The sequence below is a fragment of the Gaeumannomyces tritici genome, assembly GCF_000145635.1.
Source record: "Gaeumannomyces tritici R3-111a-1 unplaced genomic scaffold supercont2.2, whole genome shotgun sequence".
Lineage (NCBI taxonomy): Eukaryota > Fungi > Ascomycota > Sordariomycetes > Magnaporthales > Magnaporthaceae > Gaeumannomyces > Gaeumannomyces tritici.
In genome coordinates, this window is record NW_008804546.1 from 5,905,177 (window position 1) to 5,919,166 (window position 13,990).

The following is a 13,990-nucleotide window of genomic DNA, read 5'->3' on the forward strand; positions in this document are numbered from 1 at the left end:
CAACGAGCAAGGAAAGGGGTAACGAGGATAAAGGCGCGCATGGCGGCAAAGTGCAGTGGAGTTTCGCGGCGTACAGAAGCATCTGCCTCGTCGTCAAATGCCTACCATCGAGTCCAACACGGACATCACGTTACGTACTTCCCCGCCATTTCAGTGCCGAGCCCTATCCTTCTCAAACGAGGCAGTGCTTGTGGGTGCCGAGGGTAACTGGCTTGGGGCGGTGCTGTAGGCTCCGAATACTGGATAGATACCTTCAACCATGGGTGGAGTCCGTAACGACTGACCAGTTGGCCGAGAATATGTGTTCACAATGGATACACTAGTCACAATTACCCATTGTACGCCACCGTACGCCGGATTGCCATTGTGTGAGTATAGCTCGACAAAGATTCGACAGCTTCTTTGTATATACCACTCAGTCAGTCAAAGATTTCTGTATAACATGCTCAAAGCCCCTCGTACTCGAGATGCTCTCTGCTTCACTTGGGATCAAGAGATTCGGAATCAAGAGCACCTCCTTTCTTGACCTTCTCGCCCCCAAAGACTCCTACGCCCCAGTCATCATGGCCTCCGCTGCAGTACTGCCGTTTGGGCTGCTGCGGCTTCCCACAGAGCTCAAGGAAGAAATATTCACCTTCGTGGAAGATGCCGACATCCTTGTCCTCCGCAAAGTCAGCCGGGAAATCAGCCGGGCCGCCTTCAGAGGCCTCGGCACGAGATTCTTTGAGAACATCAGCGTAAATCCGTTTACGTCGGATATGGTGAGGCTCCGGTGGTTGGCGGCGCAAGACGGCCTGCGCGACTACGTCCGCGTGATCAACATCCAGCCATTCCGGCACGGGTTCAGCGCAGAGGCGCAATGCCATAACAGGAGGCTAAGGGAGAAGGAGTTCAGGTATTCAAAGTGGCGCGACAACTTCTCGAGGGAGCAGCGGCTGGCCGTGGACCTCCGAGACTGTCTTTCTCGATTCCCCAACGCCGGGTCGTGTAAGATTTCGGACGTCGAGGAGAGTGGCAGGGCCGTGACGGAGGACTGGTTACAAGAATACCCCCATCCCTTCATATCGCTATACGTCCTCATTTGCGCCATGACGAAGCAGGGGATGCCCGTCAGAGAGCTGAGGTACATTACACATGGGGACAGGTTTCTTCCAAGGGTGGGGAGTTGGTCAGCCTCGAGAGACAGGACCTTTGCCCGGAGCCGTCTCAGTCAAGGCCTGCTCGAGAGCCTCCGCATCTTACATATCTGCCCGATGACCATGGCAGGCTCATCCGGGAACCCATTCCTCATAGACGATGAGTTCGACGCCCTCATAGCGCTGATATCAGGCTCAATCAACCTGGAGTGCCTGTATCTCGCCAAGTTTGACCCCCAGGCACGGCGGTTCATCCGGAGGCTTTCCCTGACGACGCCGCTCCCGCGGCTCAGGAAGTTCGTGCTCACCGGCTCGCTGCCGGGCCGGCACGTCCGCGCGGGCCAGGACGAGGGAGTGCTCTCTGGCGACGATCTGGCCACCCTGCTCGGCCGCCTAGGGCGCGGCGGCAGGCTAGACTACCTGTACCTGTCCCGCGTCTTCCTAGACAAAGGGCTCGAGGATTGGAAAGCCGTGCTGAGGACCGTGGAGAGGCGCTGCTGCCCAAGCCTCAGAAACTTCACCATGGAATTATGCGGCTCCGGGCCCAGCTTAGCCTACTATTGTCCCGTGCTCGAGACCCTGAGGTCTCGGGTCGGCGAGGGGCGGGTGCTGGACTTTTGCGTCCCGGGCGAGCAGCACGAGTTGGAGGACCAGCATAACACGGTAGTAGTGGATGAGTACGGCGGAACCTTTGAGTTCGTCACATCGCCGGCCGAGAGACCAGTCTCCCAAGAGGAGACAGCGGAGGAAGAGGAGCCTCCAGCCGACGACGAGGGGCTAGCCAACGAAGAGGGGCTAGCCAACGAACAGCAGGGACAGAACGAGGTCAAGGGGCTACTGCACGAGGTTTGGGTGCGGTACGACAGCGGGGGGTCCGAGGCGCGCTATGATGTGTTTGGGAACCCCATCGGCAATATGGCCAAGGCGCTGGCTACCATCCGAGATGGTATGTATCTTCGCGACAGAACTGTGCCCCGGGTGACCGGGGAGGGTTGTCCTGGGAGGCCCTTTGGTGGTGGACCCAGCACCGGCTCCCACATGTGCGGCGACGGGCTTCTCCCAAACAAAGACGACCAGGCGTGGCTAGACACGCACAACGCATCGTTTCTAGACATGGCCAATAGGCAGTGATGCGCACGCTTTTGTCCAAGATCAGATAGGGTATAGGGGTGCATGGCTCGGTTTGCATCATTGAATCAAATAGCTATAGGCATAAATCGTTCGCTTCGTGGAAAGGGGAAATAAGCACTTAAAGAATATTTTTATATCGACGGTCCAGCAAGCGGGTTATGGCCGCAAGACGGCGACCTGGAGAAGAAAGAGGAGTCTGTCAACGGAGTGATTTTGGACGCGGGGGGTGACGGGCCACAAACAACCAAGACCACAAGCGCTTGCCCACTGCCAAGGCAAAAAAGGATAGGTTTTGGTGTTTGCATCATCTGAATCCATCATAGCCCCAGGCAAGGAGAGAGGTATTGCGTCGCATCTAAAACGTGGAGCCGGACACGGAATCTGTCTATCCAAAAGATTCTGCGGCGTGGTGCCTTGGACTCGGAGTTATCCCCGTGGCATATTAGTCCTCCCGGAGCTCGCAACAGCGGAGCGGAAAAGGCGGAGTTGAAATGTCGTCACTGTTTGGACGAGGCGGTCCTGAAGATATACTGAGGAATGATTTTCGGTTCTTGTTGGTGGTGATATAAACCTAGGTACCAGGTGGTATCTAGGAGGTAGCCTGAACATGCCCGAGTGCTTCGCATAATGACGCGAGCACACCAGGTCCAGCCATGCCGCCCAAACCGATCCAAGCCAAAATTAAACCAACCATCCAAGACATTACACCAACTCGCAACGCGCCCGTCCTTCCACGACGATGCAGGAGCCTTGGCTGTTGTCCAGGATACGGTCGCCCTCGAGGCTAGGGTCGACGGGTTTTCCTACCAACAGCCGAGTTGGAAATGTTAGACCGGAGCAGAAATGCGTGAGGGGGTGCAGGCAACGCTCCATACCATTGATATCTAGGAGAGCTTGGCGGTCTGAGGCGATGGTTTCCCTGGTCACGCGCTGCTTGGGGGCTGGAGCTGCCATGCCGAGGGACAGCAGAGTGGCGACGACGACGGAGACGGCGAACTTCATCTTGGGCGAGCTTAAAAATGGCGAGCTGGAGCCGTGGTGGAGGTAATTTCGGCCTGCGAACAAAGATCAGAGCAACAAGAATTGAAGTAGCTACCGGAGCTTATCGACGCAGTCGATGGAATGGAATGAATGAATGAGAATCGCAGAATTCCTTTTTTTTCTGGTGGCAGCAAACGCTTTATCTTCTAGCCCGGCGTAGCCCTCCTGATTTCAAGCATGCCCGTTTCAAAACTCCCCCCAGTCCTGACAAGGGCTCCATCTCGATGCACGCACGAACCACGGAGCCACGTTCCCACCCCGCCCCAGACACCGACATCCGTGCGGACCGGAACAGCAGGCCATTAATCCTTGGCGCTGGCTTGTTTCCGCTTAGCTCGGCCGGCACCAACAGCCAAAGATGCAGGGTTCCAATCGGCGTGGTGATGTCAATCCCGGAAAGGAGAAGGGCGTTGTCACAACGTCGGACAATGATCTGACCCACACTTTCACTGGTGTCGTCGCGCCAGGCGTGCCAGGTATGTACCAGGTGAGACGGCTGGAGTGGTGATGCGGGTGCATCATCTCAAGCCCCCCTTCCCTCAGCCTCGTGAGGTGCATTTTCACTGTGCCCGCCGGGATGCAATTGGTTGGCGGCTATGAATGGCTGAGCTGGAGGCTTAGGCTGAAGGCTGGGCGCTGAATCAACGGCGAGGGAAGTCGACCAAACGCCATTGAGCCAAAAAGGGAGCGGGCACGCCAAATCCCCCACCGAAACGGACGATTCTAATCATCCTCTACGGCACGCTCTGCTGCGGCTGCCACGGCACCTGCTGTTGTCCGGCCTTGTCAGCGTTGCGCCTCTCACCAGCATCGGCATTGGCCTGCCGCCCACCAGCACGGAGTCGAGATTGCCGGTGTGCCCCACAACAAGTCGCTCAGGAAACCAACCGCAGTGACGACCCGCAGAGGTTGAAGCAGAAGGGGGCAACCGCCAGAGACTGCGACGAAAAGACGGATGGATGGTAAGAATCAAATGTATGTGTGCGTCCATCTTCTTTACCGCATAGCCGCACAACATCTTCTCGGCTAGCGTTGACGACACTTTCGACGGCTACAATGGAACCACCACAAGTCATGCGCTCGACTGGGTCCAACTTGCTGGTGAATCCTTGCTAACCGTAGTGTAACGGGCTGGTAACCAATGCGGGGAACGGCTTCAGGGCTTCGTGCAGTAAGTTTAGGCGGGTGACATGCGTCCCATTCGCCTTTCTCGGCGCAGGCCGCTGAGCCGCTACAATTGTGAATGGATCTTTGGTTCTCGCGGCCCAAGCCGAACGCATGGCATGGCATGGTCCAAAGGATTTTCCGCGGATCCAAACTTAATCGCCCGACGCAATGACAGCCCTGTCCCTTTTCATTCATTATTTTTTTCCTCCCCCTTTTTACCTTGTTTTTCTTTATTTTTTTCGTTACTTTTGCTTCTCCTTTCTTACTTTTTCTTCCTCCTCCTTCTTCTTTCCTGTCCCCCTTTTTACATCACTTCCTTAGCGCAGGAGCCACATATGGGCCAGCTCTTTTACTTTTAAACTGCCAATCACGGCCAGCTGTAGATTTTGGAAAATGTGACTCTCCGCTTACGCGCCGAACCAAGGATTCGAAGGCTCAGGCCGTTCGTCTTGCATCCAGGCGTTGGCAGGTAGATCGCGATGCACGTGGCAGCCACCCTGAAGCCGGTGTGCTCGAGCTACGAAGATGCAGAAAGACCCTTCTGACGTATGGTGGCCAAGTGTGCCCTGCGAAACGTTCAGCCCTCGATGGGCAAAGAAAAGAGCGCTGTTTATTGACACATGTGAAATGCAAGGGCCTGCCTGGTTGTCGTAAGAGTCGCTGTTCCTGACTGTCCCGAGCAAGACGCAGATAAAGGATACGATTTCTTGTGCTCCCCCATCCCGAAGCTGGCTCAGGCATCGAGTTCAGCCGAATTAAATTAATGATTTGACCCCCTAGCACATACGGCGATCGGTTAGGTCTGCCTCACAACTCGACGCGCTCGAAGGTTTCGACATGTTTGTCGGCTGGGATAGGGACGGCAGTTGGCCTCGCTCACTAATAATCAACACATGGCCAAGGTATCGGCGGGTCGGCGCGTCTGCGTTAGGTAGAAGCCACGCATAGCCCGGACGGCCCCGGGAGAGATCCCGCCCTCACTGCCGGTCGCGTATTGTTGGGATCTGGGGAAGCGTGGTCGCTGGACCGGGTGTTTATCACGCGCATCCATTTGCACGGCAACAATGTGTTCGTGGGGCTGTGGCGGTGTGATCTGGTTGCAGGCATCAATATTGAGCTGGCTCCTAGTCTCCCTGTGTCTACGTCGAGATTGTGAGCGTCTGGTGCCCACAATTGCGTCCCCCGCCCACATCCACGGCAACAGCACGAGCTCAGCGGTAAGCAAAACCACACAAGCAATCGCTCCGCGGTCAGAGACCGGGACTTGGATGCGTCGTGGGGGAAGGAGCGATTAACCCGCATGAACAATGCCGGCGCTGGAGTGGAGAGGGAGCTCCCGCGTCTAACCGCTTTGAGAAGCTGCACATTGGAGCTTAACACGCCAAGTGCCTCACACCTTCCAGAAAGGGGCGGCCAGCGCGTCAATCAGCGCGGAGACGCCAACATATTAGGAAGCTGCATCGACGCTCGACTCTGGAGTACAGCGACTCATCGCCATCAGGGCCGGCCCAGGCACGCTTTCTGGCGGGGCTCTGAGGCCTGCCTGCCCTTTTGGATCCAGGCCAGTCGCATCGCGCAATCGCTGCCCTGGGGCCGAGGAAAAAAAATTGTCCGCTCAAGGGGCCGGCCCATGATACTGTGTATAAAACAACAGGGCATCCCGCCTTTTGCCCTACGGTCGGGCTCCAGGTGTAGGCAGCCCACCCCGCCCTCGTTCTCTCCTCCTCGGCAAGTCATAGGCAAGCTCTACGCTCCCCATTCACTTGGATTCGACCCGCCCCGACAAGTCAAACATGCATCTGCACCTGTCCGTCCTCGGCCTCCTGGCCGCCCTGGCCGCCGCGGCCCCGGTCGACCCGCCGACGCCCAGGCCCGCCCTGGTCGAGGGCGACAGCCTCCGGCTGATCAAGACCGCCCCGGAGACGAGCCAGTGGGTGACGGAGAAGGAGCTGGAGGAGCTTCAGGGTAGGCAGCAGCTCCCCCCCGGCGGCGGCGGCGGCGGCGGCTCGGTCGTTTTGACCAACTCGACCACTGACATGTTGTCCCCACGACTGCAGAGAAGAACGTCAAGTTCATCGACGTCACCGACGTCTCGGAGAGCGAGCTCGAGATCCTGTCCCTGCCCGCCGACGCCGACGTCTCCAAGCTCGCCGCGAGGCAGGCGCAGACGTACCCCACCTCGCTATCGCACCAGACCGAGGCCAACAGGCTGATCGGGACCGCCTCGGTCGCCGGGCCGCAGAGCAACCTGCGCTCCATCACCGGCTTCACCAACCGCCACTACCAGTCCGCCACCGGAGTGACATCCGCCACGTGGCTGTTTAACACGGCCAAGTCCCTCGCGGCCTCGAACCCGGCAATCACCGTGACGCAGTTCGCGCACAGCTTCCGCCAGCCGTCCCTGATCGTCAAGATCCCCGGCTCGGCGTCGGCCGGCTCCGTGATCGTCGGAGGTATGTGGAATCACACAGCCCTGGCTCCACCCTGGCTCCAAAAAATCCATGCGAATATAAAACTAACCGCCCGAGAAAGCCCACTACGACGGTGTTGGCACTGGCAGCACTCGCCGGGAGGCCGCCGACGACAACGGCTCGGGCAGCGTCGTGCTCCTCGAGGCGCTCCGCGTCCTGACGGCCGCCGGCTTCAAGCCCAAGCAGACGCTCGAGTTCCACTGGTACGCCGGCGAGGAGGCCGGGCTCCTGGGCAGCAGGGACGTCTTTGCCAGTTACAGGTCCCAGGGCGCCAAGGTGCTCGCGTACCTCAACCAGGACATGGCCGGCTACTCCCCCTCGGGCGCCGTCAGCGTCTACACTGACTTCGTCGACACCAGCCTGACTGCCTACGTCAGGTAAGCTTCTCCCCCGCCACCTTTTCTATTTTCTTTCTGCCGAGCCATCTGAGCCGTCGGGCTATCGCTGACCAGAAAAACAACAGGCTCATTGCCAACACCTATACCGGCTCGGTTGCCACGACGAGCCAATGTGGCTACGGCTGCAGCGACCACGCCTCGGCCCGGTCCAACGGCTTCCGTAAGTTGCCCGCCTCTCGGGGCTCATCTTTTGTTGCGTAGAGCTTTTTGTACTGATCTTTGTCAACAGCCGCCGCCTTCGTCACCGAGGACGTCTTCGAGAAGACGTCGCCCTTCATCCACACGGCCCAGGACACGTACTCGACCATCCAGTGGGACGCCGTCCTCCGCCATGTCAAGCTCACCATCGGCTACCTCGTCGAGGCGTCGTACCTGTGAGGCGGCGTTGGGACACATACACACACAGCACGCTGTTGGGGGAACAGACCCGGGCGGTGATGGAGACTTCTGCTGCATGCGTACATAAGCAGCCATAGTCTGTATATACTTGTTCATGGTAGATAGTTATGACGACATGCTTTCTCGGACTGGCCGCCGCGCCCTTTGATGGCTTGACTTTTGAAGAACGCCCCAGGCCTATCAGACCGGGATGGGAAGGTAGAGGGAGCCCAAAGTGTGGAAAGCGCTGGAATGCGCGTCGTTTCCTTTCAGATTACGGGGTCCAGCGCCTTACTTTGGACATCGCCAAAGGAGGACCACAGTATCGGACCCCGAGATCCGGGATTGATCTACACTTGCTACACCTATTGTGAGGCTGTAAGCTAAAACTTGACACGCTCGCCTGAGAAAGGCCCTCAGTCGTCCGCATTTTTTTCCCGCCCGCCAACCGGAACGCCAAATCCCGGGATCCCAAAACCCAAGCTTCCTCGCTTTTCTATAACTGCAAATCGTGTTCGCGTGTCGTCTTCACCGCCTCGTCTCCCGCATCAATCCGCATCATACATCTCTCGGTCCTCCTGCGCCCTCACGTATCCCGTGGCCGCCCTCTTGAAGTCGTCGGTGCTGTTGAAGATCACCGTCTTGTTGATGTGGCAGTGGAAGTGGAAGACGGACGCCGGGACCGGGCAGTCGGCCCCGGCCGGACACGGGCTCACGTCTACTTCGGGTAGGGGCGTCGTGACGTAATACACCTCGGCATCTTGCTCCGAAGGTCGCGGCGCCTCTTCCATGATGGGGCCGTCGGCCGTCGGCGTCACCCGGATCGCTGGGGACTCTGCGGTGGAGTGTAATGCCTTGTTCAGTCTCATTGTTGCCAGCTGGGCCCTGGCGACGGGAACGACCCAACCCGGGGCGAGGGTGTTTGACTCACGAGTGCGGTTAAACGGATGGTCAAGGTCCTTGCTCGAGACGATCCTATTCTGGGCGTCCTTGCCGGCCTGTATCGCTGCCTCTATGAGTTCTTGTCCCTCGATCATATCCAGGTAAATTTCGGCCTCTTTTCTCGCCGCCTCAGCCTTGCCATCGTTGTCTGGGACTTGATAAGGTCGGTCATTGCTGCGCATTAGTGAGTCCTCCGTGAACTGATCGCCCTTGTGAGCTCCCTCCTCTCTAATTCGAGGGAATCCGCTGCTGTTAATGGTCGGGTTGGCCGTCCGCTTGAAGTCGCGGACAGACGGGACGGGGAGATGCGCGTCGTGGGGTCCTGGAAGGGCACCGAACCGGCGAGAGGGCGGCACGGGGGCTGTGGGCTGAATAGGAGCAGCGGGCAGCAAGGGGCCAACGTGGGCCGGCGCCATCGGTCTCGGGAAATGCGACTGAGAGCTCGGTGCTGGAGAAGCGGTCCTCTGGACCGCGGCGGACCCGCCCAGCGATACCTCTTCATTACCGCCAGCCTTCGTCTGCGGAGCCGCAGTGATGAGGTCGCGCGACGTGGGTCCGCCGAGGCTCACGGGTCCGGTGTGTGTCGGCTGGTTGGCAGCACTCTGGTTACTCGTGTGGGCGCTGCTCGGCTTGTTTGCAGACCCCAACGCGGAAGCAAGCGACGTGCGCCCCAAATCTTCTGGTTTCGCGGCGTCTGCGGGGTGAGATTGAGCATCAGGCTGTTGCTCTGAGAGCTTCGGCCGCTTCTCACCATTCTCGTCCGTGGCCGCAAGGTCTGGGGGCGAGTTTGCCTTCCTCTTACCAAGCGCGCCATCCGTATCTGTCTGGCTCAGGCTAGATGTCTCCGTGGGGCCAGGATGTTGGTAGGCGTTGGGCGCAAGCTGAGCGTGCGCAGCTACCTGCAAGGCAGGGCTTGGAGCACTGGCACTGACAGCACCAGCACCCTTTGCGAGCTGGCCAGGGCTGATGGTACCCCGAGACTGCTGGTCGGATAGATAGGAATTGCGCATACCAGGGTGGAAATCGCCGAGTGTGAGCTGAGGAAGCTGGGTGGTAGCCTGATGGGTCTGCTCAAAAGCGTCCATGGATTTGTTGCTATTGGCCAGCACAGGCACATTTGACTGCTTATGCTGACCCGCGTTCGAGCCTGGGGCTATGCGAGCCATGCCGTCGGTGCGTGTAGGGATATTCGTAATGGCTCGCTCGGGCTCCTGGGCGGGACGCGTGTCGGGCTTGCCAGTTGCTGAAGTCTTTTCGCCGTCGACGCTTGACAAAGCCGCCACTCCTGGAACCTCGGTAGCATTGCTTGGTGGCCGGGCGTGCTGGGCTGATGGGCGGAAGGTGGCGGTCTGACCAGCAGGTTGTTGCGGGACTGAGCTATTGTTCGGGGAAGGGAGAGAGCTAGCAGGGGCCGCCGTGGAGTTGGAAGCAGGGCGAGGCTCGAACCGAGCTTGAGCCTGGGCTTGGACTGGAGCTTGGGTTGTCACCTGCGAAGTCGGTGTTTGGGCAGGCGCAGGAGGTTGAGAGGCTGCTGCAGTAGTAGTAGCGATGGCACTGCCGGCAGTGGCGCTCCGCAGTGCCCGTGACGACCGAGCCCCATTGCCAGTGTTTGGGGCTTCCTCTTTGTTTGCGTCGCCTTCCTCACTATCGTCGTCCTCGCTCTCCTCCACGTCGGTCGATTCGCCTAGGAGTGGCTGGCCTTGAGCCGCCCTCTTTTCGTTGATCCTCGCAACCTGCTCGCGAAACCCAGGATTGCAGAATCCAAGAGAGGCCTCTTTGTGTTTCTTCCGAAGGTAAGATACCTGGTTCAGCTCAAAAGGGCTGGTGGCATGCGATTCCGGGAACCTGGCCTTGAAGGCATCTCGGATGACGGGATTCGTGAGCCCTGCCTCGATACGCCTCCGCACAAATTCCTCCTGCTCTAACGAGTAGCGGCGAACCATGGCTTCAATGCAGGTCAGTATGTCGCGCTACAGGAGCATGGGTGGTGAGCAGTGTCTCGTTTTGGTGGCAGCAATGGTGCCTGTGCAACGATGGGAAGGTGCGTTGACTTGGGTGGTTGCGGTTGTCCGACGGGGTTCCGGCATGTCAAAGCTGGGAAAGATTCTGTTTGGGAAAGCGCTATTGTTCGGTCGACGTGGTTGAGGAAGGAGCGAGTTCAGACTTTTCGAGGCTCTGATTCGCCAGAACCATTATCAAAAAGTCAGGCACCATCGTACAGGCAACGGCTCTTACTAGCAACAGATAAGCACCCTCATCGACCATTATCATAAGCAGGACTTGTTAAAACTTCTTCCCTGGAGCTTGTTTGGTTTGTAATTATCACTATTCCATACTACCACCTGCTTCCCTGCCGTCCCGGTGAATGGTATTGCGCTTTAATGCTCAGGGTAGGGTAGGAATATTGCCTGCTTAATATGCCATGCTACATGCATGCCTAGGGCCACTTCAATCTCTAGCGGGAGGGAGAACTCTTCTAGCCCTTTAAAGAAATATACCAAGCCGGCTAGGACCATCCGCCGTTGCAGGCAGCATCGGGCACAAAGGAAAACAAATACCACATGGAAGGCCGGGCAGGACATGCAAAGCAAGGACTTTTCCTGGTCTAATTACCTATTTTGGCACAGCGACATACAGACGATACTCCTTCCCGGCTTCAATCTCCCCACCCGGGATCCGAGACTCGGGCAGCCACTCCGAGCCCCCCTCGTACTTGACCCTCGTCCCGTCGACATCCGCAGACCTCTCGACCCTGACCTCGAACGTGGCGCCGCGGAACAGCCGCGTGGCGCGCATGCCGTCCCACGCCGGCGGCATCTGCGGGCTGACGCGGAGGCCGCCATCCGCGTCGCCGCGCAGGCCGCAGAGCCCCTCGACCAGGCAGCGGTAGACCCAGCTGATGGTGCCCGTGTTGAAGAGCTGCGACGACCGGCCCGCGGTGCGGGGGAACTCGCGCCAGGCGCCGCGGTAGTAGTTGGGTATGTAGACGGGCAGCTGGCCGCGGCGGACGAGGTCGTCCGGGTCCGGGCCGGGCACCATGCAGCGCAGCGCATCGTAGGCGCGCGCCGCCTGGGCGCCGCCGAGCGAGTAGAGCGCGTGCGCGTAGAAGATGGCCGCGTGGTTGTATACGGCCGCGTTCTCGGCCGAGCCGGGCGCCTTCTGCGTCACGCGCCCGACGTCCTCGCGCATGGCCGTAAAGGCCGGCGCGAACATCTGCACGCCGTAGGGCGTCGCGAGCTGCTCGTCGACCTGCGCCAGGATGCCCTCGATCTTGGCCGCGTCCGTGACGGCGCCGCCCAGGATCGCGAAGCTCTGCGGGTTGAGCCACAGCCGGCCCTGCGCGTCGGCCGGCACGCCAAAGGTGACGCCGTCGTCGGTGATGCCGCGCGCGAACCAGCCGCCGTCGGTCGACCAGAAGTACTTGTTGGCGGCGGCGTTAACGTCGCCGGCGCCGGCGCGGTACTTCGCCGCCAGCGTCTCCTCCCCACGCCGCTCGCACACGTCGGCCCAGATATTGAGCGCGAACGCTGTCGCGACCGTCAGCCAGCCGGAGACACCGACTCCCTTGTAGCCGACCATGTTCATGGGGTCGCACCAGTCGCCTTGGGCGATGTAGCTAAGACCGCGCGCGTCCCGGGCGCGTTCCGAAAGCAGCCAGTCCATGGCGCGGGAGAAGCGCTCAAAAGCAGTCAGGGTCTGTCCATCCGAGCCCGGGACGGCCTCTTCTAGTAGCGTGTAGTCAGCCGTCTCGGCCAGGTAGGCCTCGAGGGTCACGGGCAGCCAGACGCAGTGATCCGTGTGCGGGACCTGATTGATATACTTGAGCTCGGCGCCCTCGGTGAGCAGGATGCCGTCCGGCATAGCGCCGCTCTTCTCCTGCTGGGACAGGGCCTTGAGAAAGGCGGCGCGTGCGACGGCGGGCTTGATGTACGACATGCCCATGTTGTCTTGCAGGTAGTTGCGCGTCTGCGGGTCCGTGGTCAGGCGGTTGACGTCGCCGTGGTAGTAGACCTGGCGGGCGAGCCAGTTGTTGACAAAGTTGTCCAGCGCGGGGTCTGGTGTGGATATCTGTAGACAACCATTGCCCTTGTCGATGTAGGCGGCATAGTCGCGGCGGGCGGCATCGAAGGCGGCTGCGTTGAGATAGCGCTCCCGCATCGTCCGCACTTCGGCGTCGTCATATGCCGGCCCAAACAGGAAGCGGTATTCGACATGAGCGTCCGGCGCCATCTCCTCGCGGTACTGTACTACAGCGGTCGGCGTCTCGTAGTCGGCATCGCTGTTGGAAAGCGTCGGCGTGCGCAGCGCCGAAGGCGCATGCAGGCCTCCCTCTCCCTCGAAGGCCGAATGCCGGGCCTCCCAGGCGAGGGGCTCCTTCTCGCAGAGAAAGTAGGTGCGGTCCTTGATATGCTTGTTCTTGAACCAGTCCGCGGCCTTCTGGTAGGGAGTGACGCACTTGCCGATGATGCCACAGAGCTCTGGCCTCCAGCTGGCCGACTGGTTCATCCACGACATGTAGCCGATGGTGAAGTGGGGGAAGATGCTGAGGCGCCGAGGCTTGCCGGAGAGGTTTGTGACGCGTACAGTCCACAACTCCGCGACGTCGTGGGTCGGCAGGATGAGCTCCATGTCGACACGGACGCCACCCGCTTCGGCGCGCCAGCGGATATCGCTCTTGCCGACGGAGAAGACGAACTTGTCCAGGTTGGCGCGGACGGGCTCGTAGGGGGCAGAAAACACGGCTCCCGAGTCGTCGTCACGCACATAAGCGAAGCGGCCGGGGTGGTGGACGTAGTAGTTCTGCTCCGGTTGCATGAAGGTTTTGGCCTCGACATTAGGGGCGTATGAATACTTTGCGGGCTCGGGCTGCATAAACTGCGCGGTGGCGTAGCCGCGGCAGGTGGCTTGGATCATCATCCGCTGGTTCCAGAGGAAGCCGGCGGCGGCTGGCATCGCCGTCGGGCTATGGAGCTCGTAGCGTCCATCGCGGGGGGTGGCTATGTCTGCCATGGCAAGCTCGGGATGGTTGGCGGCGGTGTTTCTCACTTATCTCCTTCGACTAAATCAAGCCACGACGGTAGATCTAACCGCGGGTTGTTGGCCTCAGTAACATAAACATCTGGACGGATACAGACAGAGCTCGAGATCGCGCAGCGCCCACAGACCTGCTTTGTACTGTAGACGAATGAATAGCTGTGCGGGGGTCGCTGACAGGCGACGTCAGGATACCAAGCAGGGGGTGCCATGTCAAGCCGGGGTTTGGGGCCGGTAGGCGGGAGGGATCTGACAAGACGACGCTAAGCAGGCTTAACCTGCAGAAATCCAG

General features: G+C 59.6%; 6 protein-coding genes across 6 annotated transcripts; 3 read left to right on the forward strand and 3 right to left on the reverse strand.

Annotated features, from left to right (window-relative positions):
- Nucleotides 1–563: 563 nt before the first annotated feature.
- Nucleotides 564–2,579, forward strand: GGTG_04553 (hypothetical protein; the record flags this gene model as incomplete). Its single annotated transcript, XM_009222350.1, has 2 exons — nucleotides 564–2,082; nucleotides 2,416–2,579. 2 exons carry the CDS (start codon nucleotides 564–566, stop codon nucleotides 2,577–2,579), a joined length of 1,683 nt encoding a protein of 560 aa, XP_009220614.1.
- Nucleotides 2,580–2,769: 190 nt separating this feature from the next.
- Nucleotides 2,770–3,510, reverse strand: GGTG_04554 (hypothetical protein). The gene is made up of 2 exons (XM_009222351.1): nucleotides 3,143–3,510; nucleotides 2,770–3,070 (listed from the first exon to the last, which is right to left on the reverse strand). Exons 1-2 carry the CDS (start codon nucleotides 3,267–3,269, stop codon nucleotides 2,970–2,972), a joined length of 228 nt encoding a protein of 75 aa, XP_009220615.1. The 5' UTR covers nucleotides 3,270–3,510; the 3' UTR covers nucleotides 2,770–2,969.
- Nucleotides 3,511–3,666: 156 nt separating this feature from the next.
- Nucleotides 3,667–4,435, forward strand: GGTG_04555 (hypothetical protein; the record flags this gene model as incomplete). The annotated part of the gene is made up of 3 exons (XM_009222352.1): nucleotides 3,667–3,784; nucleotides 4,180–4,270; nucleotides 4,339–4,435. 3 exons carry the CDS (start codon nucleotides 3,667–3,669, stop codon nucleotides 4,433–4,435), a joined length of 306 nt encoding a protein of 101 aa, XP_009220616.1.
- Nucleotides 4,436–5,826: 1,391 nt separating this feature from the next.
- GGTG_04556 (hypothetical protein) lies at nucleotides 5,827–7,871 on the forward strand. The gene is made up of 5 exons (XM_009222353.1): nucleotides 5,827–6,440; nucleotides 6,533–6,928; nucleotides 7,008–7,323; nucleotides 7,410–7,504; nucleotides 7,574–7,871. The coding sequence occupies exons 1-5, from the start codon at nucleotides 6,269–6,271 to the stop codon at nucleotides 7,720–7,722; spliced, it is 1,128 nt and encodes a 375-aa protein (XP_009220617.1). The 5' UTR covers nucleotides 5,827–6,268; the 3' UTR covers nucleotides 7,723–7,871.
- A 393-nt stretch (nucleotides 7,872–8,264) lies between these two features.
- GGTG_04557 (hypothetical protein) lies at nucleotides 8,265–10,607 on the reverse strand (the record flags this gene model as incomplete). The annotated part of the gene is made up of 1 exon (XM_009222354.1): nucleotides 8,265–10,607. The coding sequence occupies one exon, from the start codon at nucleotides 10,605–10,607 to the stop codon at nucleotides 8,271–8,273; it is 2,337 nt and encodes a 778-aa protein (XP_009220618.1). The 3' UTR covers nucleotides 8,265–8,270.
- A 670-nt stretch (nucleotides 10,608–11,277) lies between these two features.
- GGTG_04558 (hypothetical protein) lies at nucleotides 11,278–13,674 on the reverse strand (the record flags this gene model as incomplete). Its single annotated transcript, XM_009222355.1, has 1 exon — nucleotides 11,278–13,674. The coding sequence occupies one exon, from the start codon at nucleotides 13,672–13,674 to the stop codon at nucleotides 11,278–11,280; it is 2,397 nt and encodes a 798-aa protein (XP_009220619.1).
- Nucleotides 13,675–13,990: the final 316 nt, after the last annotated feature.